Raw genomic sequence first — 26,900 nt, forward strand, 5'->3', positions numbered from 1 at the left:
ACAGCTCCCTCGCTGTACTCAGTGAGAGCCCCATGGTAGGCCAAGGCTAGTGCCCGTCGCCACCAGCAACCATTTCATTAGAGACCTGCATCCTCAAAATCACCTACTCACTACTCATGTGGCTCAGACCCCAGACCTGCTGTGGGCCCACCTGCATGTACCCCAGGACGGCTCTAATCAGCACAGGCAGCAAACTAACCTAACCCCAACCTGACCTTGGCCTAATTCTCTGCAGGACTGACCACTCATGTCCAAGAACGGCAAGGATGGCTCCTGCCTAACACTCAACCAGTTCAGCAGTGTAGCACGAAGCAGCGTTCCTCTTCCGAGTTCCTGTGAGTCCCAGTCTGAAGTGCTGGATTCACACACTGTCCCCAGGGCAGAAGCATTCTGGTGCCGCCTGCCCTGTAGCTCTCTGATTAACGCACGAAGGATACCACGCTGGTGGCCACTCCAAATGGGGCGGAGTAAGCTGCAGCAAATCCTTGCAGGCCAATGACAATGTATCGGCATCCTTTGCTGATGGCCTTGCCGAAATTCTATTTTTAGGAAGAGAAAAAAACCGAAATTAGGTGAGGCAACCTGTTGATTCTTTCATGGGTCACTGTAACACACAGAGAATCGTTAGCCATCATGTAGCCAGCAAACTATCAAGGCCCCTAGCTGGGTTTGATGGCGCATGCCTTTAATCCTGGCACTTGGGAGGCAGAGGAAGGAGGATTGCTGTGAATTCAAGGCCAGCCCGGTCTACAAGTGAGTCCAGGACAGCCAGGGCTAATAGAGAAACCCTGTTTCGAAAAAAACAAAACCAAAAAACTACGGAGGCCCCATGCTGTCTTCACATCTGTAGTGCTCCAGGTCCCCACCCCTGCTCAAAACAGGCATTCCCCTTGCACAGTGTGTGCATGCACAGTACATTTCCAGATAATTCGCAAGCCTTATTAAAAACAGCATGAAAGCTGCCAGCTCTAAAACTAAATGCCTTTGTTGTCTTAAACTGAGACTCACCCCATTTCCCCAGCTGAAAGTGTCAGGGCCGCCACAGGCAGGGCCAAATTTTTCTTCAGGCATCTTGTCAGACAGCCCAGCAAGTCCTTGCTATGCTCCTACTCCCTCCTTTGGTCTGACCCACACTTGTGACCCGGAAGTTTTTGCCACTCTCCAAGTGCTAGCCTTAGAACAATCTGACATTTGTTGAGGGTCAGGAACAGGCAGTGCTTTTTGGATGCCGCCTTCTTGCTCCTCGTTGGTGACGGTGGTGCCAGAAGAGAGGGTATCCCAGGAACTCAAATGGAATTACGTCAAAACTTTAAGACTACTAATGGCTAACTTCTAACTGCACCGTGGTCCCTGGTAATCCTCTTGCCACCCCCAAATTCTGTGGTCATTCTTGGTGACTTTGGCCTTTGTGTAGCTGGCCTCTCACACCCCTAGGCTTTCAGCCCTGTGATTTCTCTCACTACAAAATACACAGCCTGGTTGCGCTGTGACAAGACTCACAACGATACCCACCACTGGCTGTAGAGCCAGCCCATCTGCCCAGGTGAGCTGACCTCTCACTTTCTGATAGAGCCCCAACCTTTCCTCTCCCAACCCCACACATCTCTATGCATTAGCGAAGACGATGTCTTTCACTGCTTGAGTCACGGGATTCGCTAGTCTCCCCTCACCGTCTCCAAGTTCAGCACTCTGGCTCCTGGCTTCTCCCACCCTGCCAGTGGAAGCATGGAGAACCCGCCCTGTTTCTCAAGTCCCCTCCACTCTTGTTCTTTCCCAGCATTCATTAGTTTCTCTTCTCCAGCATCTTTCTCTTCCTCTCTGTCAGCCCCTTCTCCTTAGCTTATACCATGCCAGGGGTCACACCTTGACACTTACTTCCTGCTCAGTCTCTCTGCTCTCCAAGTGAAAAAGCCTCTGACACTGACCGCACCCACACGTCTTCCTTCTCATACTGACTGCTGCCCACGCCCGTCCTGGGACTGCCTGGTCAAGGATGCCTACAACCTCCATGTTGCCTGCCCCGTGCAGGGTTCTGTCTTCTCTCTCCCTGAGCTCCCAGCAGACCCATCTCTCTGTGATCATGTAGGCCCCTCTTCTCCTGGCCCTCCCCTACTCCGCAGGGCACTCCTCCCCCCAAATGTTCTCTGTTCATTTTATCTTCTTACTGAGTTTGAACCACCGAGGCCTCTGTCCCTCCACCCTGGGCCCTCTTCCGCTCTCTGCCTAGAACCTCTCAGACTTTCAACATTCCTTAGATGTTGGCAACTCTGCAGATCAGATTCATGCATTCAGCTTTCTATTTGGGGTGTCCATGTACTGGTATCCAACAGTTCTTTCCTTGCACAGAGCAAAGCTGGGTCTGACTCAGGTGACTGGTACGTCCTTGATGGCCCTTGGCTTAAGGGATCAGCAAGAAGAAAACACAGGGAAGTTTCATGTCTTTGAGACCATACAGCCTTTGTGGGGCAGAGCTGAGTCCTCCCCAGAGAAAGATAACTTCAGGGTCCAAGGCCTTCAGCCCATGTTACACTTCTCTGTGTAAGGAAGGTAGTCTGTGAGTGACCTTGCACTCACAGCCAGCAGTGAATTCCAGCCCCAAATCTTCCTTAACGTTCCTTGGCCTCAGTTCCCTTGTCTGTATAATGGGGATGTGTAGTAGGCCTTCTGTGTGGTAACGAGGATTGAGGTTATTCAGGGAAGCACTAGAAACAGTACCTGGCAGTGCTGCAGGCAGGGTCAGTGCCCACACTGTCAGCCCCCCAAAGAACACAGACTTCTTTTTTTTGTTTGTTTGTTTTGTTTTTCAAGACAGGGTCTCTCTGTGTTAGCCTTGGCTGTCCTGGACTCACTTTGTAGACCAGGCTGTCCTCGAGCTCACAGTGATCCATCTGCCTCCACCTCTGCCTCCTGAGTGCTGGGATTAAAGGCATGTGCCACCACACACCACCCTGTTTACAGACTTCTTTCTGATACAGAGTAACTTAGCCTTGTGGTGGCAATACACCAGCCTGAGATGTTTCTTATTTCTCAGCGAAGCTTTATTTCTTATTTCGAGGAAGGATCTCACTCAGTAGCTGAGCTGGCATGCAATATACCGTGATGGTGTACACTACTGGCTTTGAAAGGGAGGAAGATGGCCTCTGGAGCTCCCAAGAGCCAGGAAAGAGCAGGCTGATGATGTTAGCTCAGGCAACCCCCGGTGGTGCTGGGGACTCCACGTCCCTCCGATTTAGAAGGCATCTCTCCACAGATATCATTGATCCCAAAGTCAAGTCTACTGTTGAGTTGCTCTCGGGCAGCCAACCTGAGGTGGGTGTTCAGCTGTAGATTTGAATGAATGAGAACTCACCCTTCAAAGGGCCACAGCCCACAGCTCCACAGCCCAAGCCACATGGATTAATTTATTGGCTACGAATATGACCTGCTTTGTGTGTCAGGAAGGCTATCAATGTCCATTGACTTCCTAAATTACTCTCGGCCTTAATTATTTAGAGACGCAATCTCCCACTCTGAATTCACAGGTTCTTCTATACTGGCTGCCGTCCTGTCTCTGCCTCCCAGCACTGGGGTTATAAGTATGTGCCACTGTGCCAAGCTTTTTACTGGTTCTGGGGCTGAAATCTGGATTCTCGTCCTTACTTGGTACATACTTTTCCCAGCCCAGTCCTCTTGTTTGTTTACTTTTGGAGACAGCGTCGCCCAGCGGTTCTGGGAACTCACCCTGTAGATCAGGTTGGCCTTGAACTCAGAGATCAGCCTGCTGCCGCCTCCTGGGTGCTGGAATTAAAGGCATGCACCACCGCCACTCAGCCCTCATTATTATCAGGTGGTACAGAGGTACAGTGGAGGCAGTGAGGAGAAGGCAAGCCCAAGGTCATAGGCCATTGGACAGCCATGTAGCTCTCAATCTGGTAGACTGCCTCTTGGCCCCTACTTCAAACATGAGGACAATTCTTCTACTTTTCTTTTTGTGTGTGTCGTTTTGTTGTTGTTGTTGTTGCTGCTGCTGTTGTTTTATGTTTGTTTGTGACAGGGTCTCACTCACTATGTAGCCCAGGTTGGCCAAGAATTCCTGACCTTCCTACCTCAGTTTCCAGAGTGCTGGGGTTACAAGCCTGCAATACCGCACCTGAGTTACCTGATACTTTCTTTTGTTTTTTTCCGAGACAGAGTTTCTCTGTGTAGCCTTGACTGTCCTGGACTCACTTTGTAGACCAGGATGTCCTCAAACTCATAGCAATCCTCCTGCCTCTGCCTCCTGAGTGCTGGGATTAAAGGTGTGCGCCACTGGCTTACCTGACACTTTCTGTTTTACCCTCCAACCCTTTCCCAGCTTCCTGATTAACACAAGTCTTTGTGGTTTTTTTTCCCCCCGAGGCAGGGTTTCTCTGTGTAGCCTTGGCCATCCTGGACTCACTTTGTAGACCAGGCTGGCCTCGAACTCACAGTGATCTACCTGCCTCTGCCTCCCGAGTGCTGGGATTAAAGGCATGTGCCACCACTCCCGGCTTTAACACAACTCTTTTTCTTACCACACTTCTCCACATGCCTCTCAAGAGCGCCTGCAAGGGCGGCCTGTTATTTTCAGCTGAGTTCTGAGGCATGCATGATCCGTACTTCTCGCCCACCACAGATATGTAGAGGAGGGGGCCAGGCCAGCCTCCCTCCCAGCTCTTCCGCTGTCTGACTCTTCACTTCCAACCCTAGCTTCCCAAGGTTGCCGAGGGGACTCAGCACCGGACATAACAAAGGGAACAGATATCCACCTCCTAGCGGAACACTGCCAGCCAATTCCTTCCCTGCCCCAGTGCCCTGCAGACGGTACTTTAATGGTAATAAGTGCACAGTAGGAATGCAATTATTCCTTTAAAGTCAACTGGGAACATTGGTCTCTACAAGAGGTCCAGGCACAAAGGCTTCCCGAAGGCTGGCCCAACACAGTGGAGGGTTGGCCCCTGGATGGGACCACACTGGTGGAGGTGGGTGGGCAGCAGGGGACTGAGCCTGCTCTTTCATGTCTCACAAAGGCCAACAGCTTTCCTTAAATAGAAGCAGGAAGGGGCTCATGTGAAGGATCTGAGAAGTTAACAGGAATGGGAACTAAAAGAAAACACATTTCGTAATAACCAATAATTGGAGCTATTCATTTTTAAAAGAAAGCTTCTGGCCTGGCACCTGAGGCTAGGACAGATCACCTCCCGTTCTCTGCAGGAGCCGTGGCTGTTCTTGTGGCTTTGCAGAAAAGGGGAGCGGCTCCTTGGTTTTCTTCCTTCTTGTTGGAGCCTGGAACTCTCTTAGCTGGCCTGAGAAAAGTGGAATCCAAGATGACTCTTTTGACCCCTCACTTGGGGCTATAATCTTATTTGGACTTTTTGCGTCCACTGAGCTAGTGTATTTCTTCTCTCTTTGTTCTGGTCGAAAAACCAAACCCCTTTCCATGTCACTGTCTGTCTGTCTGTCTGTCTGTCTCTCTGTCTCACACACACAGACACACACTTACAGATTCATGTAATATAAAACCAACCAGTTTAAAGTGAAAAAGTTGGGGCTGGAGAGATGGCTCAGCAGTTAAGAGCTTTGTCTACTCTTCTAGAGGGCCTGGTTTCAGTTCCCAGCACCCACAACATGGCTCACAACCATATGTATCTCCAGTTCCAGGGGAATCGATGCTCTCCTCTGGCCTCTGTGGGCATGAGGCAAGTGGCACAGACATACATGTAGGCAAAAACATATGTACATAATAAATGATTTTACAAAGTGAAAATGTTAGTGGCACTGAATGCCTTTATGACATGTAACATTATAAAGTCCTGTCCACTTCTAGAACATTCTCATCTCAGAAGGAAAGCTACACACACAGCAGGTATCTCTATGTCTCTGCCCAGTCCCTTAAAATCAACATCTATGTTCTGTCTGGACTTACCTATCTGGACATTTCATATGAAGAAAACCATGGAGATATGTACCTGTGGGTCTGGTTTTCTTAACATCATGTTGAGCCACGTGGCAGCTGATTTGTGCTTTGTTCCTTCTTATGGCTGTTGAATAATAGTCCAGTGTCTAGCGCACATTTTGTTCATCCACTCTTAAGTACTTGGATTGTTTTTACCTTTTGGCCATTGGTAAGTGATATTTCTGTGAACTTGTGTGTGAAATTATTTGCCCCATAAACATTTATGAAGGAAAAACAGTCATACACATGAAAATTTGAAATAAAACAATTGCTTGAGTAGCTGTTTCCAGTTTTCTGGGGTTTGTTTGTTTGTTTGTTTGTTTGTTTTGTTTTTAAAGCTAGGAACTCTCTAGGGTAACCAAAAATTATTTTGGACTATTTTTCCAAATTTTTGTTTGCTTTTAAGACAGGATTTTTCTGTATAGCTCTGGCTGTCCTGGAACTCTCTGTAGACCAGGCTGGCCTCAAGCTCAGAGATCAGCCTGCCTCTGCCTCCCCAGTGCTAGGATTAAAGGTGTGCACCACAACTACCTGGCTGACTTTGTCTTTTTTAAGAATAGCCATCCTAATAAGTGGGGCCTGGTGCCTCTTTGTTGATAAGATCTTGTCATATAGCGCAGCCTAGCCCTGTACTGTCAATCATCCTGTTCTGACCTCCAGAGTGCCTAGGATTACAGATGTGGGTTCCCTTGCGTTGGCTTCGTGTTAAAGCCTTATCTTTTCTCCTTCTGCCCAGTGTCCATGTCAGGGTGATTTGAAGGCATCCGAGATTTTACTAGCCTCACTGTGACTGCTAAATTCTCAGCTCTGCCACATCTCCCTGGTGAGCTGTGGGCTTTCCCCACCAGCTGTTAGGATTCATTTTTGCATTTATAGTGTATGCACAATGCCTGGCACAGAGTGGCCACCCTCAAAACCTCTCCAAATGCCAGCCTCCAACTGAGGAACCAGTGTCATCAATTCACTTTCAGATGACTTCTTTCTCTCAAAAGTCTCTCTTCAACAATGTATTTCACCACTGCCTGCTTGGGAGGGAGTGCGGCCATATTATTCAGTATGATAAACTAAATAGGCAAGGTACCGAATGCCTCCGTATCATACAGGTCACTTATCAAAGGCTACTGATAAACGGACAGTAAATTAGACGAGGCCCGGAGGACTTTGGCCAGGACACAATCAATGAGTTTTGTGATTCCCCGCCACTCTCCCTAGCCTTGTCCAGGCCAAGAGGGCAATCCTACTCTCCCCTCAGGCAGGGGCACTAGAAACCAGAACTATTTACCCTGAAAGTCCTCATCCATCTTTCCTCTTGCTCTCTCACGTCTCCTCCCATTAAAGCAAAAGGCAGGCAGAACATCTGAATTCCTGAGTGCAGAGATAGTTGATTAGAGGGGAAAGGGAGAATCCACAGGTGCTAGGTATGTGCTGGGTTAGGGAGCAGGAAAGCTAACGTTCTCACGTGGCGGGGCGGCCAGGAGAGGGTAGTAGACCTGTACTGCAACTTCCCACTGGTCATGCGGCTCCAAGCCACCCACCCTAACCTTACCATGGCTTCACCAATCCCACCAGCTACAACTGGGAACAGAGGCCTGCCTGCCTAAGCCTTGCGCGCTCAGCGCTACCCTCCAAAGTCACTGTCCCTGCTGCAGAGAACGCGGGCAAAACTCTCCACCCAGAGCAGCTCCGGGTTCTGTCTCGACCAGGGCGGCCAGGTCGTGAGAACCTACCTTGCCGTACTTCTTCAGTTTTCGCCGGTACTTCTTCTTGGGCTTGGCGCCTGGCCCGGGCTCCTCCAGGGGCTCGTAGCGCTCAGGCAGCACAGCAAGGTGCACCCTGCGCGCGCTCGGGATCCCCGCACGCCGCCCGTCCTCCTCGCGCTCACAGCCCTGGCTCGCCGGGTCTTCGTCCTCGCCCTCCAGGTGCTCTACGATGGCATCCGTCTCCTCGTCGCCGGCGCAGCGCGATCGCCCCAGGGGCCCTCGGCGCGCGAAGCTGCTGGCCGCCTTGCTTCGGAGACGGGCGCCAACCGTCATGATGCCGCCGAGTTGCAGAGAAGGCTCTGGGCTAAGAGGCAACCTTTGCTCCGTACCCCGCCCCACTACTGCCCCCGCGGACCGCCCGGGCCTGGTGCGCGCCTGGGACCTGAGGTCGCAGCGCACCCTCGCGGTGGGGCCCAGGATTTCGGCCGCTGAGCCCTGAGCGTGTTAGCTAGGCTTGCCAGAGAACCCCTGACCCAGAAGTCAGAGAGCCCAGGTCAGGCATGTTCGGCTGTACTGGAAACAGAAACAAGACTCCAAACAACAGGTAGAATTGGCCGAGTATGGTGGCACCCGCCTTTAATCCCAGCAGAAGCAGGTGGATCACTGAGTTCAAGGCTATCCTGATCTACGGAGCATGTTCTAGGACAGCCAGGGCTACAAAACAAACAAAAAATTGGCAGCGATTGGTATTAATCGTGTTGATGACTCAGTGCTGGCGAGCATGTGGTGAAATAGTACTGCAAATATGAAATTTGGGGCTTGGGATGTAGCTCAGTTGGGAGAACACTTGCTCAACATGCACGACGTCCTGGGCTCCGTCCACAGCGCCACACAACCCCCAGCAAGGTGGCACATGTTCATATTCTCAATTTAGGAAATGGAAGCAGGATTAGGACTTCAAAGTAATTCTTGGCTATAGTGAGTTTGAGGCCAGCCTGAGCTACACGATGGCCTGCCTCAAACACATGAAATGCAGTTTTAAAAGAATGCGAAAAGCTGGGCTGTGGTGCACACCTTTAATACTAGCACCTGAGAGGCAGAGGCAGGCGGATCTGAGGCCAGCCTGGTCTACAGAGCGAGCTGCAGGACAGGCGAGGCTACACAGAGAAACTGTCTTGAAAAACAAACACAAACAAACAAAAGGTAAAATACTACGTTTATTCCACACATGCATTTCCGTCTTCCCAACGTTTTCATGACTGACCATCAGGATTTCTAGGTCCTTTCATAACATTCCATACATTCTTTCAACGAAGCAAAGGGTGGAATCCAGCCTTGAAAGCTGAAGAGGCGTTTAGACAGCACATTCTTGGCAGGAGAACCTGCAAAACATCGATCAAACACAGTGGGGAAAGTTCACACTTTGCATTATGGGAAGGACAGCTGGGAATCAACTGCTACAGAAATGAACTGCTTTGTTTCTTACATTAAATAGCTTCTTTAACATTTTAGAGGCATGACAGTGCTTTGTTTTTAAAAGCTTATTATTAGAGCCGGGGGTGGTGACACACATCTTTAATCCCAACACTAGGGAGGCAAGGCTGGAGGATCACTGTGAGTTCAAGGCCAGCCTGGCCTACAAAGAGAGTCCAGGACAGCCAAGGCTGCACAGAGAAATCCTGTCTTGAAAAACAAAACAAAACAATCCCCCCCCCAAAAAAAGATAAAAACAAAAAACAAAAAACAAAAAAAAAAAAACCCAACCAAACAAAAAAAAACCTGACTTGTAAGTGTGCGCCGAGGCTCTGGCCTGGAGCAAGAGTTAGTTACAAACACCTGATTTGGTTGCTAGGCATCTGCCTTGGTCCTCTGGAGGAACAATATATGTTAACCCCTGAGCCATCTCTCCAGCCCCCAATTTTAGACTGTTCAAACCATTTTCTTAAACAGACTTCCTCCACAGCCAGAGATCTCCAATAGCCTCCTCCTGCTCTGTTACCTGGAAGCAATTCCTCACACAGTTAGTGAGTGTGGCTTCCACTTAGGGAAGAGAAACTCCCTTGTCTGTACGTGTTTGCATGTTTGCCTTAATGTCTTCTATAGAACTAGGTCCTTTTGGTGTCGTAGGAGTTTTTTTTTAAGCACCGTTGACCTTTTGATCGTGTGTTGATGGTTTTGAAGTCCTTTCCATTCTGTCTGGTTCCTGTATATCTTTTGCTGGAGTATCTCATACAGATTTCTTTCCTTTTTTGGCTGTCCTGGACTCACTTTATAGACCAGGCTGGCCTCAAACTCACAGCAATCCACCTGCTTCTGCCTCCCAAGTGCTGGGATTAAAGGTGTGCACCACCACGCCCGGCTCATACAGATTTCTTTACGAGCTTTCCCTTCAGCTTGCTTCCTCTTCATCAAAATCATCACCACCACCACCATCATCATCTTTATCAAAAATTACTTTTTTTCGGTGGAAACTTGTTACTGCCTCCAGTGGCGATGGCTTCCCAGAAATACTTAAGACTTTTATATTTTTGTTATTTCATCTTCTGTTTGTATGTCCTCCATAGCTACTGAGTGCTGTCCACTTATATGTCTAATAAAACAAAAATAATAAACAAACAAACAAATAAGTGCAGTGGGTTTATTGTTGTTGTTTAGTTTTGTTTTCCTTTTTGTCTTTAATGACAGTTTCTCTGTGTATACCCAGTATCCTGGAACCTACTCTGTAGATCAGGCTGGGGGTCAAACCCAGAGATCTGTCTGCCTCTGATATTAAAGGCTTGTGCCACCATGCCCAGCTTTGTTTATGTTTTGTTGTTGTTTGTTTGTTTGTTCGAGGCAAGGTTTCTCTGTGTACCTCTTAGTGCTGATTGTCCTGGAACTTACTTTGTAGACCAGGCTGGCTTTAAACTTACAGCGATCTACCTGCCTCTGTCTCTCGAGTGCTGGAATTAAAGACGTGTGCCACCAGCTCTAGCTGCTTTTGCTTTTTGTTTTTTTGTTTTGCTTTGTTTTTGAGACAGGGTCTCATTATGTAGCTCTGACTGTCCTAGAACTTACTATGTAGACCAGACTGGCCTGTAATACAGGGATAGATTCACAGAGATGGATCTACTCACCTCTGGCCTCCTAAGTGCTGGGATTAAAGACATAAAGCACCACACCTAGCTGGGTTAAGATTTTGGGGAAGAAAAAAAAAAATACTTTAATCATTATAGGTTTGGTGGCACACACCTTTAATTCACATCACTGGAGATGCAGAGGCAGGTGGATCTGTGAGTTGGAGGCCAGCCTGATCTACACTGGGAAGGGAAGCATCCCTATGGGGACAGGAAAGCTGGTCTCCGGATCATACATATGACATCATGTAGGACAATCCCAACAGCCAGGATTTGTACCCTAGATTCATTGACGAGACAGGTTAACTCCTGGCAACACCCAGCCTACCTCAAAAAGGATGATGAACATCAAAGAACCTCCTTATGGAGATGGCTTCAAATGTGGCAAACAAGCTGCTGGGAAAAAATGTCCTCATTTCTACCACAAACAGAACTCTGCCTAAAAAAGAACAAGCTTGGATGCAGGCAGAGTTGACAGCCAAATTCTGCCAAGAGAGGGTAAGCAAGTCCTCAATAATTCCTGCCTCACAAATATGTCTGTCAGATATATTAGGCCAGAAGGCTAAAGATGATGCTCCAATGTTATAGAGAGTTTTGGGTGACTGTTCAGGTAGCAAACTCTCTGTCATCTTCTCATTTGGGAAACTGCTTATCTGCACTTCCTGTCTATTCAGGTAATTAATTTTATTCCTTCTCAAGTCTCTGGTTGAAGACCAGATAGTTTAGTTTTACCATTAAGCTTAGGAGTTAAGATGTTTTTTGGTCTAGAGAGGTGTTTTAAGTTGATAATGATGAGATATGATAGATATTGATTTAGAGCCAGCATTTTAGATGCATCAAGATAGGAAAGATGTTTTCTTCAAGGCTGGCAAATACAAATAGCCAAAACACTAAGAATGTACCATTTATATAATTCCTGATTGTTTCATGGTTCTTCTTGCTATAGGTAGTTTATTGTATACACATGTAAGAAATATAAATGTATATGTAAAAAAAAAAAAACAGAAGTACCAGAGAAAGCATATTTAGGTTCTCACCAGCGCATGAAATAAAGATATAAAGAAGAAAAGAACACAGAAGGGCAGGGAGACCTCACAGAGCCACAGGGAAGTTCACAGAGACTTTTACAGAGGGTGAGGTTTAAGGGGAAGAAAGTGTATTGTCTGACTAAGGGAAAATTATTCTTCCCAGCTCGGTAGTAAGGTGACCTGGCCTGCTGGGGTTCGACTAATGCTCGGGAGGAGAATTCTCCTGTATAGGGACAGAACACAAGACACGAAGAAGAAGAGCAAGCCTTTGATCAAGCTCTCAAACTTTATTGTTCAGGTAGAAGGTTTTATAAGGCAAGGGGGGCAGGGAAGTGTATTGCTATGGCAACCCAGCTGCAGGCTATCTCAACATGCGAGGAATTCCAAACAGGTCACAACATTCTGCTACACCAAATATTTTGCTATCTTTATCTAATCTAACTGCTAACAACAGGGTGGCTCCGTCTAAATCTTATCTTTAGTCTAACTGCCAAACCACGACAGGGTCAGCTGGTGTTTGGCAAATGACAGACTACTGGAGAAATAGGAGCCTAGGCTCTGACAAGATGGCTAAACATTGGCCATATGGCCTACCGTCCCCAACAGTAAGGTGGCTATATTGAGGGATTGTCCCCTGGCCAGAGGATTAACTCTTACATTTTGGGTAGCCTGGAATGTTAGCTGTCCACCCAAGGCCAGAGGTAGGCTCCACTCTTTTGTCAGGAGGAGAGAGGAGATAGCTTTTCCTTCACGAGGCTCACTGGGCCTCAGCCACGGATACTGTAACCCTAACATTTAGGAAATGAGATGAAACTGAGGAATGAAAACTAACCCATGGCCACCAGGAAAATCCAGAGTCAACGTCCAATGCCATTTACCAGAACGAATTAGTGTCTGGACTGGAGTTCGGTCCCACCCTCCCTTCAGCTTTCAAGCAGGCCAATTGATTAGGAGATAAGAAACCAGGACTCACTGGACGGTGGTGGCGCACACCTTTAATCACAGCACTTGGAAGGCAGAGGCAGGCAGATCGCTGTGAGTTCAAAGCCAGCCTGGACTACAAAGCGAGTCCAGGACAGTCAAGGCTACACAGAGAAACCCTGTCTCAAAAAACCAAAAAAAGAAGCCAGGACTCCCTCTGGCATTCCTGCCCAGAGAAGGAACCGGACCGCCAGTCTCTGCCAGTGTCAGCAGGTTTGGGCTCCCCTCAATCTTCTTGCCCTTGGCTTGCAGATTGCTGGCGGCTTTCTGTGTCCACATGTGGCCTGTTCGTGGTGCCTCTTCCTCTTACAGGGGCCCTCACTTGGTTGCTTCTGTGCCCTGGCCTGGTGCTCTGTCTACTCTTAACTATCTCTCTGTAAAAGCAGTTCCTGCCTTTGAACATAATTACATTCTTAGGGACTGAGGGTTCTGGCTTTTGTACATGAACCTGGAGGGAGTGAGGTTGACTTCGTGATCACCTTGGGCCAACACTGGCAAAACCTAGGCAAAACTGTCTGCCCTGCCTTGATATCCTTGACACTGGAGACCAGAGGCCATTGACATTGCAGCATGGAAGAGCCTGGGAGACATACGTGCTAGCAGAAGTATGGCTGCTGTCTGCTCTGCCTTCCACATCTTAGGAAAACTCCAGGCCTACTGAAGTTAACCTGCTCAAGGGGCCTGGTACATGCTGCCCACCCCTCTTGGCCTCTCATGTTAGACAGGCAACAAGGACACTTAGGGCAACTCACAATGCCCACCATCCTGGCAATCTTTCTTCATTACAAATATGGAAACTGTCCTTCAAAGGAGCCAGGGCAGTGAGCAGGTAAGACTCATGGAATGTACCATTTATGTCTGAACCAGAAAGGATATGGGAGACCTCAGAGACTTAACAATAGCTGCTTACTTGGAATAGTTTGCAAAGAAATAGTTAGGAACAATTTTCTATTTATAGACATGTAAAGACTTACAAAGAAAGAGTTAGGAACAATTTTCTATTTATAGACATGTAAAGACTTTATGTTCTAATCTCTTTTGTAATAAAGGTGTAGATTTTGAAGGAGAAAGATAATAGAGGCTTGAAACTACTTTTTTTTTTATTTTTATAGGATAGAGTCAAGAAGAAATACATCTATGGAGCTGATAAAAGAAGGCTATAAACCATAGAAGGCACAAGATAATGAATTTAATTTAGCAAAGACTGCAACTGAAGGCACACACACACACACACACACACACACACACACACACACATACTCACACACACACTTTGGAGGCTGAGGTAGGTGGATCTCTGAGTTTGAGGCCAGTCTGGTCTACAGAGTTACACAGAGAAACCCTGTCTCAAAAAAACAAAACAACAACAAAAGAAACCAAAAACAAAAAACATTAATAATTTAAATTAGTTATAAAATTACTTTAACATTCATTATTAATTATTATTATGTGTATGCATGATGGGGGTGTTTTAATTGCCAATTAAAGTGTCTTTTAGATAAGTCATGATTAAAATATAACTACAAAGAGTGAAGCCAAATTCTGCTAATGAAAACTCACAGTTCATCACAGTATTCTGAAGAAAACGTGCCACAGGGGCCGGGAGAGCCTCAGTTGGTAGAGTGTTTGCCTGCCAGGCATTAGGACCTTGGTTCAGTCCCGATGAAAATAGTTGGGCTAAGCCAGGTATGGTGGCACATGCCCTTAATCCGAGCACTCAGGAGGCAGAGGCAGGTGGATCATTGTGAGTTCGAGGCCGGCCTAGTCTACAAAGCGAGTCGAGGACAGCCAAGGCTACACAGAGAAACCCTGTCTCAAAAAACAACCCCCCCCAAAAAAAAACCCAGAAAACGACGACAACAACAACAACAAAAACCAAAACCAAAAACAGAAAACAAAACAAAACAAAAACAGCTGGGCATGGTGGAATGCACTTATGCATTTATTTATTTATTTATTTATTTATTTATTTTATTTAATCCCATAGCTGGGCCAGTAGAGACAAGTAAACACCTGGGGCTGGCTGATCACCCAGCCTAGCTGAGTGGTAAGTCCCAGGTCCCATTGAGAGACCTTGTCTAGGGGCTAGAGCAATGGCTTAGAGGTTGTTCTTCCTGGTGTCCTGAGTTCAATTCCATCTATAATGAGATCTGGTGCCCTCTTCTGGCATGTAGGCATACATGCAGGCAAGATACTGTATAAATATTGAATAAATCCAGAGCGAGAGATTTCTGCCAAGGTTCCTAGAAAAGCAGGTTGACAGCTAAGGAAGGAGAAGGGGCCTAAACAGTCGTTCATTAGGCTTCTCCGATGGTGCCATGCTTTAAGCAGGCTCAAGGCTGAGGGACTCCTTCCCTTTCTCCTCATAATAGTCCTTGTCTTTCTTCCCACTTCAGGCTACAGACTCTCCTCGGCTGCTGTTCCAGCAGGGTCCTTCCCACAGAGCACGCTCTTTGATTGACAGATGAGTTGTTACCTGCACGTAGTTGGATGGAACAAGCCTTGTGGAGACTGGGGTCACAAGAGTGAAATCTGTTGGGTGGTGGTTGAAGATACCAGAAAGAGGCAGCAGCATTGTAAATTGGAATTCTGTAACCACAGTTAAGACTGTGGTGACCAAGACTTTGGTCCAATCTGTTTATATTATCCTTGAATCCACTTTCTCTGAGACAGGTTTTGAATGAAACGGTGGGTGTCTCAGGCCTCTGTCAAAATACCCTGAGAACAGAAAACCTTATCTTTTCTTTACATTTCTCTTTATATTTCTTCCCACAGTTTGATCCTTGGACAAACAGGACCACTTTTTGAAAGAATCGGCTAAAGAGACACAGCAGCTCAAGTTTTATGGCACATTTTTCATTTGCTTGTTTGAGACAGGGCTTCTCTGTGTGTAGCCCTGGCTGTCCTGAAATCACTCTGTAGACCAGATTGGCGAACTCACAGAGATCTGCCTGCCTCTGCCTCCCAAGAGCTGGGATTAAAGTCGTGCGCCGCCGCTGCCGCCACCACCACCCAGCTCCCATTTTGTTCTTTTTTTTTTTTTAATATTTTATTTAATTTTAATTTATGTGCATTGGTGTGAGGGTTTCAGATCTTGGAGTTACAGACAGTTGTGAGCTGCCATATGGATGCTGGGAATTGAACCTGGGTCCTTTGGAAGAGCAGGCAGTGCTCTTAACCACTGAGCCATCTCTCCAGCCCCTCCAATTTTGTTCTTAACAGCAGAAGCAAAAGTACACAGATTAGTTCTAGACTCTGCAAGCAGACAAGGAGGGAAAAAATGGGGCCAGAGAGATGGCTCAGTGATTAAGGGCACTGGCTGCTCTTTCAGGGGACCTGGGGTCTTTTCCTAGCACCTGTATAGCAACTCCCAACCAAATGTAACTCCAGGGCCAGGGGGTCTGACGCCCTCTTCTGGCACCAGGCACACACATGATGCTCAGACACACATACAGGTAAAACACATACATAAAGCATTTCTAGAAGATGTGTATACTGTTCCTACCTTGAAGCCATCTAAAATTCAAATAACAGCACTGACAGGGTCACAGTTAGCTGAGCTGCCTGGGCAGCCAGAGGACAGTCTCTGTTCCCAGTGACAATTTCTTCTTTGATTCTGGGGATACACATGCTAGCCTATACCCTACACTGGACTCTCTCCCCTCTCCCCACCCTTTTGAGGCATGGACTCCGGGTGCAGCTGAGGCTGTGTGGGACTCTGTAAACTCTCCTCAGCCTCTAGAGTAGCTGGGATTACAGACCGTTAGCACCAGGCACAGCCTTTTCTGATACCCTACCTCCCCCTCCCCCCTGTCCTGTTTATCCTGTCTGGTCTGGAGTGAAAGGATGGTTGGTCTTTCCTGAGGAAGGCTAGATCCATGACTCACCTTCTCAGGTGCTCTGGATGCTCCTGGTGTGTCCCCAGAGGGCCCAAGAGGCCAGTGCTTCTTGGCAGTGCACCAGGGCTCCTGAGTTCAAGGGTTCAAGGACCATCTGGAGTCCACAAAGCCAGAGGGAGGGGACTCCTGTTTCTGACGTTCCGATATAATGACTCTGGACCCCACTTCTGAAAGGGCAGGGAGGACTATGTGTTCTGTACAATGTGCCCTATGACCTGAGGGTTCCTTGTGAGTTTCACAAACGGCACAGCTGGCAAGTGAGCAGGCGTAGTTGCACTAGAGTGAGATGTGCCAAGTTGTCAGTTCTCTCTAGGTGCAGAAGTCTGCCCAGTTATCAGCAAACCCGTGCTCATGCACTGAGAATTTAGGGCAAAGAGAAGCAATCGGATTGATTTTTATAAGCAGCACAGTTCAGACAAAGCATACACACATGTCTGAGATACTGGCCATGTGGAAGAACATAGGAGAGGCCATTGCGTAGTGTGTGGAGGCCACCTGCCTCCTGCCCACAGTTTTACTCTTGCTTCCCTGGAGGAGGCTGACAGCAGAGAACCACTCTTATACCTAGGCACATTTATTTGTGTGGCCCTGCTTGCCTTTGGCCTGTGACACTCCTAGAAATCTGTGTCGCTTTCCTCACCGCAATGACGGTGGAACACAGCTGCAGTGGATGAGGAAAAAAGAGTGCATTTTATGATTTAAAACATCAATTTAGCCGGGCGTGGTGGCACATGCCTTTAATCCCAGCACTTGGGAGGCAGAAGCAGGTGGATTGCTGTGAGTTCAAGGCCAGCCTGGTCTACAAACTGAGTCCAGGATAGCCAAGGTTATACAGAGAATCCCTGTCTTGAAAAACCAACCAACAAACAAAAAATCCCATCAATTTAACTCCTCTGGAAATGGACAAACCTTGGTGGTGGTGGTGTTCCATCAGCCAGGGGCAGAGCAGATGACAGTCCTTTGTTCATTCTAGCTTAATGCCTGGCTTGGTGGCCAAAGTTGTTTTATGCCTAAACCGTTTTATGCCTAGGACAGATAAAGATCAAATCAAGTCAAATACAGGCAGCAGAGCGGGGAGCAGTGCTCTTAACCAGCCCTCAATCTAATTTCTTTCTTTCTCTTTTCCTCTCCTTCCTCCTCTCTCTTTTTCTTTCTTTTTTTTGGGGGGGGGCTGGGGACATGTGGGTGGGGTGGGGGGTGGGGCAGGGTCTCACTAGCTGCCCTAGTTTCTTCGAACTTACAGAGATCTGCCTGCCTCTGCTTTTGCAAATATTTTTTATTTAGTAGAAGGCTATCATTTAATAGAGAGAAATTTTGCAAGACTGTGCAGAGAGAGAGAGAGAGAGAGAGAGAGAGAGAGAGAGAGAGAGAGAGAGAGAGAGAGTGTGTGTGTGTGTGTGTGTGTACGGGGGCAACAGCCTCTTTAGGTAGAACAGATACCATATCGACACAGGTGACACACCACCCAGGAATGGCCGAGTTCGTCAAGCATTTCTCCGCAGGATAGTGAGATGTAAAATTACACAGATGCGCAGGTGAAGAACAGACAATCTGCGGGGGCTTGATTCTCCCAACATGCAGTTCCCTGGGATTGAACTCAAGCCATTGAGCTTGGCAGGAAGTACTTTCCTCCGCTGAGCCATCTTGCTGGCCCCATTTTCACGTTAGAAACTTACGGAAATCAAGGGTATCCCCTATGTTGTTTACTTCTGTGCCACAGCCTAGGACTCTAATTAAAGGGGGCAGGAGCCAAACTCAAAATCCTTAGGCACCCAACTGCTTTAGTGCACTTAGTCCAAACAAGCACACCCAAATGTACATAGTTCATACCTGTCTGCTTGCTCTGCATAATTTGTAGAATTACCCAACATCTTCTAGCACAACTAAGCCAACCTGACTTTGAAGGACCCCACACGGGTGCTGCCCTTTGGAGCTCTCATCCAGTCTGTCCACTGAGGCCCCTTCTCCCATTTTCTATAGGCAGAGCAATGTCCTGCTCTTTCTCCCTTCTGGTTGGGGGTTCTGAGCGGTCTCTGGAAGGCCTGCCACTGTGGGGGCTCTCTTCTGAAGCACCTCAAACTGCATCCAAATACTACTTTCTGCATGGTGTTCTACTGCCACCTCATGGTCGTGCCTTTTCTCTGATCAGTCCCCACCCCTCAGACTCAAAACTAACATACAAAACTTTCCACAGAAAAATGTCAAAACAGTGGCTTCTGGGTAGTGAGATGCTTGAGATATATATAATTTTTTTTAAATCATAGTTTTTATCTGTTTGTCCCTCTGTGTGTTTGTATCTGTCACAGCATTCATGTGGAGGCCAGAGGACAACTTGTAGGAGTCAGTTCTCTCTTCTATCCCGTGGGGTCTGAAGAGGGGACTTGGGCCCTCAGCTTTGGCAGCGAGTGCCCTCACTCACCGAGCCCTCCTGCCAGCCCTGTGGTACTTAGGTTTTAGTTTCTCATTTGGCTCCCCTCAGTTGATATGGGCAGGTTTTTCTTATTCCGTAGGGCAGAGTTCTACTCCATTCTATACATGAGCTGCCTTTCCTGCATCTCCTCATGCCGAGGGATGCTTAGGCCAATTGGCTATTGTGAATTATTACACTTCAGTTGGATTCAGAATGCAGGTTTCATCTCAATATACCGATTTCCTATCACTTGGCCAGATACCCACTAGTGGGCTCACTGGAGTGTATGCTAGTCTTTCCAACATCTAAAGAGGTTCATGCTGTTTTCCAAACCTCCTGCACTAATTTCCAGACCCCACTAACGGTGTGCAAGAGTTCTCTTTTCTACAATCTTGCCCACACTCACTCACTATCTTTCGTCTTTTGGGCGATGCACAGATAGGACCCCCTCTAGCTTTCACTTTCCTGGTTTTGGGATTGCAGGAATTCTCCATCACTCCCACTGGACAGTGTGGTTTTACAGTGCATTTCTGAAAAAAAAAAAATAAATAAATGAAGTGCATTTCTGACCTGTGATTTTTGAGCATTTCCCCCCACGCATTGGTCATTTGGGAATCTTTTGAGCAGCTGTTTACTTGGGTCCCTTGCACATCTGTAATCTCAGCTTTCTTGGTATTGAGTTGTCTGAGTTCTTGTATATTTTAGATATTAGCTATCAGATACATAATTCACGCTGTATGCCTTCATTCTGCCAATTGCTGCTTATCTGTCCACCAGCTTCTTACATTAATACTTGGAGCAGTCTTTTTTAAAACATTCCGTTCCACGCCTTGCTGGCTCACCAGCGGTAACTGGTGCATTTAGTGGTTGTGCTAAATGTATAGTCTACCTCTAACTTACCATAATCCATTTTAAAGTGACAGGAAAACCACACATGCAATGTAAGCACTCTGCCAAGAACCTCCAGGCTTGTGAGCTGTGTCACCATTATGTTTTGCTTTTGTGTGTCATAGGCTGTGATGATGATCTTATCAGCTTGACACACCTGGAAAAAGTGAACCTCAATGGAGGAGTTGCTTCTATCAGGTTAGCCTAGGGCCATGCCTATGGGGCTCCCCCTCCCCCCATTGCTCACTGATGTAGGAGAGGTCAGCCACCTGTGGGCGGTGTCATCCCTAGGCAGGAGGGTTTGGACTGTATGGGCAAGGTAACCGAATGTTGAGATCAGGCCAGTAAGCAGGTGCTCCTCTGTGGTCTCTGCTTCAGTTCTTGCCTCAGTTTCTCTTCCATGATGAACTTTAACCTGTAAGCCAAATAAACCCATTCCTTTCCCAGGCTGCTTTGCGTCAGTGTTTTGTCATAGCAACAGAGCGCAAGCTAGAGCAGTGGCCTTCACCCAGTTGTTACTGACTTTGAACATGGTTTTATTTTATGCTCTCTCGATTCCCTTAGGTAGTTGCAGAGGGCCATCTTGTACGTGTTCCCTTTTGTCCCAAAACTTCTCTTGCATGTTTCTTGTGAATCTGTAAGTGTTGCAAACCACTCTCGTCACCTGTGTCAGTCATCTTTACTTCACCTTTGTTTTGAAAAGCCAATTTATCTGGGTATAGAATCCTTGGTTGGGTTGATCATTTTATTATATTTTTCTCAGTATTTCTGACAAGAAACTTGTCAATACTTTTATTTTTATAACATCTTTTCCATCGTATGGCTGGTTTTAAGTGCTGTTTTGAGTAAGTTATGGTATGAAAATCAGACGCAGTTTTCTTTGGTATTTGTTAACCAACATTGGCTTCATGAGTTTATGATTTTGAGCAAAATTTTTGAAGACTTCTGGCCATTCTGTCTTCAAATGTCGTTTACTCCCTGCCCTCCTTCCCCGGGGGCTCCTCCCGACGAGCTAATTATCTTGTTTCAGCTGGATTTGTTGTTGTTGTTCATTTAAAATGGTTTCTACTGTCATCTTCAACTCCCCTGTCTTTTCTCTGGTGTCTAATCCGCCAAACGCACCCAGCACATTCTTCCCAGATACTGAAAAGCATGTAACCCTGGCGGGCACCTGCGCTGTCTGCACTTGCCGCCTCTCCAGTTCACACACTCTTTGCCCTTTTTGAACACAGTGTTTTGATGCCCTCATCTAATAATCTGAACAACAGACATTCGTGAGTTAGTCCTGCCCTGCTTTTGTTTGTTTTTCGAGACAGGGGTTCTTTGTGTAGCCCCGGGTGTCCTGGAACTCACTCAGTAGGCCAGGCTGGCCTCACACTCAGAGAAATGCCTGCCTACGCAGGCTGGAATTAAAGGTGTGTGTCACCCCTACTTTTGTTCTGAGGTATGTGTTTCTCTGCACGGCAGCACAGCCCCAATAAGTCCAGGGCTAAGGGGCAAACCCTTCTATGCCTGGCAGGAGGATAGAGCGCTCTTGCCAGGAGTTTGATGGTTCTTGAGCTATTTTGGGTGCTCCCTGAACTGCCTGTAGTTTTTTCCCACAGGTCTATGCTGATCAATCTCTGTCCCTGGAGCTCTTCTCTCCTCTCTAGTTTTTGCTTTGTAGACCCAGCCTTGTCTTGGCCTCCTAGTCTCCCACCTAGTGAGTGCACATATACATATGGAGGTCAGAGGTCAATCTCAGGTGTCATTCCTTAGCAGTCGCTCACCTTGTTTTCTCAGATGGGGTCTCTCATAGGGATCTGGGGGTCCCCAATCAGACTAGTTGGTAGTAAGCCCCAGGGCCCCACCTCTGTGTCTCTTCGGTACTGGGATTACAAGCATATGCTACCATAGCTGGTTTTGTTTTTCTATTTCTTTCCTTTTACAATTTTATTTATTTGCTTTACATCTTGGTCATAGCCCCCTTCCCTCTCTCCTCTCAGTCCCACCCTTCCTCTCCCACCCCTATTCCTCACCAAAGGGGAGTCCCCCTACCCACCTACCCCAGCTCATCAGGTCACATCAGGACTGAGCTCATCCTCTTCCTCTGTGGCCTGGCAAGGCCGCCCTGCCAGGGGGAAGTGATCAAAAAGCAGGCAACAGAGTCCATGTCAGAAACAGCCCCCCTTAGAGTACCCACATGAAGCCTGAGCTGCCCATTGGCTATGTCTATGTAGAGGGCCTAGGTCCAGTCCATGCATGGTCCTTGGTTGGTGCTTCATTCTCCACAAGCCCCTCTGGACCATGGTTAGCCGGCTCTGTTGGTCTTGCAGAGCCCTTGTCATCTCTAGGGCCTTTTATCTTTCCCCTCACTTTTCCACTAGACCCCCTCTGCTTCACCCAATGTTTGGTTGTGTTTTGAGTCTCATTACCTGTTTTGAAACTGCTGCTGGGTGGAGCCTCTCAGAGGACCAGTCTGCTGGGCTTTTGTCTGCAAGCGTAGCACAGTTTCATCAATAGTGTCAGGGGCTGGCTCTTTCCCATTGGGTGGGTCTTGTATTGGGGATCAAACTCAGGTCCTTATGCTTACATGGAAAGCACCTTGCCAATTGCGCTATCCATCACAGCGCTGATTTCTTTAAACATTATTTTTTGCATGTTTGTATGTGTACTATGTATGTGCTTGGTGGTCGGTCACACAGGCCAGAAGAGGCCATCAGGTGACCTGGAACTGGAGTTACAGATGAGTCCAGGACAGCTAGGGCTATCATACAGAAAAAAAAAAAAAATCCTATCTCTTAATAAAAAAAAAAAAAAAAAAAGAAAGAAAGAAAAGAAAAGAGGCCTCCTGGCTCCATTCTCTAAATCTTTCTATATATTTTTATTAGATATAGGCCCCCTTTTTTTTAAACTGTTGTTTCCCTAGAAGCCAGAGCATGATGCATCCTCACACTCAATGCATTTGCTGAATTAATGAGCAAACAGATTAAGTGCAAGTTGAGGTCACCAATACATTCTGTGTGTAGTTTTGTTTGTTTGCTGGGAGAAACCATATCATGTGGCACTGCTAGCCTGGAACTTGCAGCAATCTACCTGCCTGTTTCCTTTCAGCTCTGTCTACCTTCTCTTCTCGCATAGGCTCCTCCCCCAGAGACCCTCCCCATTCTGACTTTCTTGGCTATCCTTGTTAGTATCACCCAGAACTCACTCTATCCTGCGTTTCTGGGTCATTTATTATCTTCTTCCTTTCTACTTATTTATTATTATTATTTTTTGTTGTTGTTATTTTGTTTTTTTGAGACAGAGTTTCTCTGTGTAGTCTTGGCTGTCCTGGACTCAGTTTGTAGACCAGGTTGGCCGCAAGCTCACAGAGAGCTGCCTGCCTCTGCCTCCCCTAGTGCTGGGGTTAAAGGTGTGTGCCACCTGTGTCCAGACTTTTGTCACGTTCAATGCTACCTGTTTGTCTTTTTTGACGGTGTACATGTTTCCCATCAGCTTCCCAAATGAACTGTAGTCCTGGAGAGGTGGAAACTGTATAGTCACTTTATACATCTTAAGAGTCACTGTTCCCACCACAGGCATCGTAAAAACAAGGCAGAGAGCATCTTAACTCCAGCAGGCCAAGAGCATCATTTACTCACAAGAAGCTGGGCCTGGGCCAGGTGGTGGCAGCGGCACACACCTTTAATCCCAGCACTCTGGGAGGCAGAGACACATCTCTGTAAGTTCGAGGGAATCTGGTCTACAAAGCCAGTCCAGGACAGCCAAGGCTACATGGAGAATCTCGAAAAACAAAACAAAACAAACAAATAAAAAAAAAACAAACAAAAATAAGCTGGGCCTGGAACAACACTTTCAGTGGCAGTCACTCACCCACCCACAATAAGATCTTTGTGTTTAAAGTCACACTGCACTCCACAGAACATTATTGGGCCAAGGTTCTGAAGTGGATTTCATCTTTATTTTGCTATTAAATTTTTTTTTTTTTGCTGTTGTTAAATAAAATACTTTGTCCTATTTTCTAAGAAATGATACAAATTAGTACTTCCACGGAGCCAAAGAAATCCCACTATCATATACCCAGGTATTTATCTATGTAAATATATTAAAATCACTCCGAGTCTTCAAAATAATGTTATCATGAACATATAAAACAGAATATAAAGTAAACGCTAAGTCTCATTTTTAGTTCATAAAACATAAAGAAATAAAATATCCTTCCATAAAACACAGGGGTTCGATGGAGTGAGGAAACACAGGTGCCCCTTGCCTCTGCCTTGGAAGATGTCTGGGGCGTCTGTTCTGAAAAGTATTTCAGTGACTGGAATTCCTGTAAAAAGATGAACCTTTCTTGCCATATGACACCTTAAGAACTTGCAAAGCTCACCGCTTGCTTGCCGAGTGAACTCAGAGTTCAGGAAAGAACACAGAGGGCTTTCTGAGTAGAAAACAGGCAAGTCACAACCCGAGAAAGAGCAAAAGACAAATGCTTTATTATGAGATCTGTTCAAGTAAGATTTCAGTGTGCACCGTGAGAGTGAATGTGGAACTGCATCGAATGTTTTGAATGAACACCAGGTTAAAAAGGGGCTACACATTCTCATTTGTTGTTTCCCCCCCAACACCGCCCTTCTCTAAGGCTCAGGAACACACACCATTTGGAACAGACTTACAGAAGAAAGCTACATCACAGTACAGTACAGAAGATAAAACCATCTTCAACCGGAAGCCATTGTGGTGGAACAGCCCATCACCTGCACTGGTGGCTTTCCAGCAGCGTAGTTTCCAATGACAAGCATTGATCTGTAGGTCCCAATGACAGCATTGATCACAGCATTACTTTCCTCTCAACAGATAAGCTCTGAGTACATTTCCTACTTCTCAGGAGTGTGCAGATGGAGCCCGTATGCTGATCTTACAGTAATTACAACATTAAATAACATTGCACAGTCAACCTCCAAGGCTATTCAGTAGAAAATAATGAGTATTAAAAAATGTACCTTTACTAGTGGCTTTACGTCGTCGCCTATGTCACTAATTATGAAAGAAGGCAAATGACCACTTACAAAGCTGCACTTTACAGGCATAATGATGTGGAAGAAACGTGGGGACTTAGGCAAAATAGTGAAAACAAATGAGTTCTGAGGGAGTGGAGTGAACCATCAGGCTAGCAGACATCCTAATGAGCAGGTGTGGTGAGCGCGCCCTGCTCACAGGTCTCTGAGTACAAGATACTTCAGTGGAAAAGGGTGGATGGAGGCTGGGAAGACACTGGGGCAAATGCTCCCAATGCCAGTCAATTCCTGAGGCGGCATCATGTCTTAGTCAATGCATTCGTCAACACTATACAGAGGAGCTTGTGCTATGAGATGCCCCAACACGCTTGTGTTTCCACAGTCACCCTGCGTGTCCCGAAGGCAGCTAACCTAAGTAAGTGCTGGCTTATTTCGGAACAGGCAGGCGAACCACGGATTCCATCCCTCTCTGCTTCTAGTTAGCAGGTCAGAAAACAAAGGGCAAAATTAGCTTGGCAAAGATTTAATTTCTTCCCTCAGAACTTCTGAGTTAGCTCAAGGCAAAGCTATGGTTTATTTTCTTTTTGTTTAGAAGAGTCCGGTGCCGACACTGTAAACATCTTGTGTCTCCTAACTACACCTTGTCTGACACAAGCTGGAAGTGGGAAAAGCAGGAGAACTGAATGACACCGATCCACTGTCAACTGCTGGTTTAAATTAAATATGATTTTAAAATAATTTTTTATAAAGTTCATGCTACAATTTTAAAGACTATCTCTGTGCGCTTTTAATCCTGGACACAATTTTCAAAATAGCATGATGGAGGTAAGAATTTTAAAAACCCACCAAAATGTAAGTAACAGGGAGAACCATTTTCAACTCAAAGCATTAAACGTACACGTCCGTGTGGAGATCTAGACAATATACAGGTTTTAAAGCAATCGTATTTTATTATACATCTCTATGAACAGAAAAACACAATATACTTACCTGTACATGTGAACCTACTTTTTAAGCTACAGATTCTTATGATAGCTCAACTGACTTTAATTTTACAGTTCACAACTATGTATAACCTTATTGCAGTAAGGACAAACTCTACATGGGGGATTCACAGGTGGACCACAGTAGGCATCACCAGTACATTCAAGACTGTACCTGGATGTGGGTGCATCTACCCCGACCTTGAAGCTGACACTTCTTTACAGCTTAAGCTCATTTGCTATTTTGGATGCAATGTTCTTAAAGGCAATAGATGTCCCAGATATTCGCTTGAAGCGGACCCCATTCAGTGAGAGCCGAGGCAGCTTGCAGACTTCCATCTCCCACTGTACGAGGCTGTCCTGCCTGGCATCTCCATGGACACAGAAAAGCAGGAACCGCTCCTTCTGTTCATAGTCACAGTTGTTGGCATCTAATACCTTTCGGATTTCTCTCATCATGTCATTGGGGTCCATTGAGCTCGTGGTCTTCATGCTCCACGTGAACCGCAGAGAGCGCGGCTTGGCGTCTTTTCCCTCTTCCTTGTCTCGTTCTTTTGGCTCCCCTGATGCACTTCTAGAAGAAGAGGGCAAAGCGGAAAGAAATGAAAACAAAAGTCCTACTTAGCAAAGGCACCTCAACTATAAAATGTGAATGATAATTCCATGCCTAAGGAACTATCCAGTTTGCAGTCAGTCCTAGAGGGACCAGAGACGCATGCTATCGCCACGTTGTAGCAGACCCAGGCACCATCTACTGTGGGGATTAGCGTCTTCAGTCTAAAGCAGCAAACTTCCTTAAGTACGTTTGTTCCTGGGAAGAAATTTGCAGCCGAAAGCGAATATTTAACAGTTTCCCCTATATTTTTGGTGTCAACTCTACAAAACAGATTCTATACTTTCTACATATCCACACACAGATATGCACACTACAAAGACAGCCATACC

The 26,900-nt window shown here is 46.6% G+C and overlaps 2 protein-coding genes across 3 annotated transcripts in view; both read right to left on the bottom strand.

Moving 5' to 3' along the window:
- Positions 1–247: 247 nt before the first annotated feature.
- On the bottom strand, positions 248–8,067 carry C6H1orf115 (chromosome 6 C1orf115 homolog). Its single transcript, XM_051148084.1, has 2 exons — positions 7,681–8,067; positions 248–539 (listed from the first exon to the last, which is right to left on the bottom strand). The coding sequence occupies exons 1-2, from the start codon at positions 7,984–7,986 to the stop codon at positions 420–422; spliced, it is 426 nt and encodes a 141-aa protein (XP_051004041.1). The 5' UTR covers positions 7,987–8,067; the 3' UTR covers positions 248–419.
- A 16,507-nt stretch (positions 8,068–24,574) lies between these two features.
- The window catches only part of Mark1 (microtubule affinity regulating kinase 1), a 98,319-nt gene continuing 95,993 nt past the window's right edge, over positions 24,575–26,900 (bottom strand). For both annotated transcript variants that reach the window (XM_051148079.1, XM_051148078.1), the window contains exon 18: positions 24,575–26,529. In XM_051148079.1, the coding sequence (XP_051004036.1) occupies positions 26,175–26,529 (355 nt within the window). In that variant the 3' untranslated portion in view covers positions 24,575–26,174. The remainder of the gene's footprint in view (positions 26,530–26,900) is intronic.

Source organism: Acomys russatus, chromosome 6, assembly GCF_903995435.1.
Source record: "Acomys russatus chromosome 6, mAcoRus1.1, whole genome shotgun sequence".
NCBI lineage: Eukaryota > Metazoa > Chordata > Mammalia > Rodentia > Muridae > Acomys > Acomys russatus.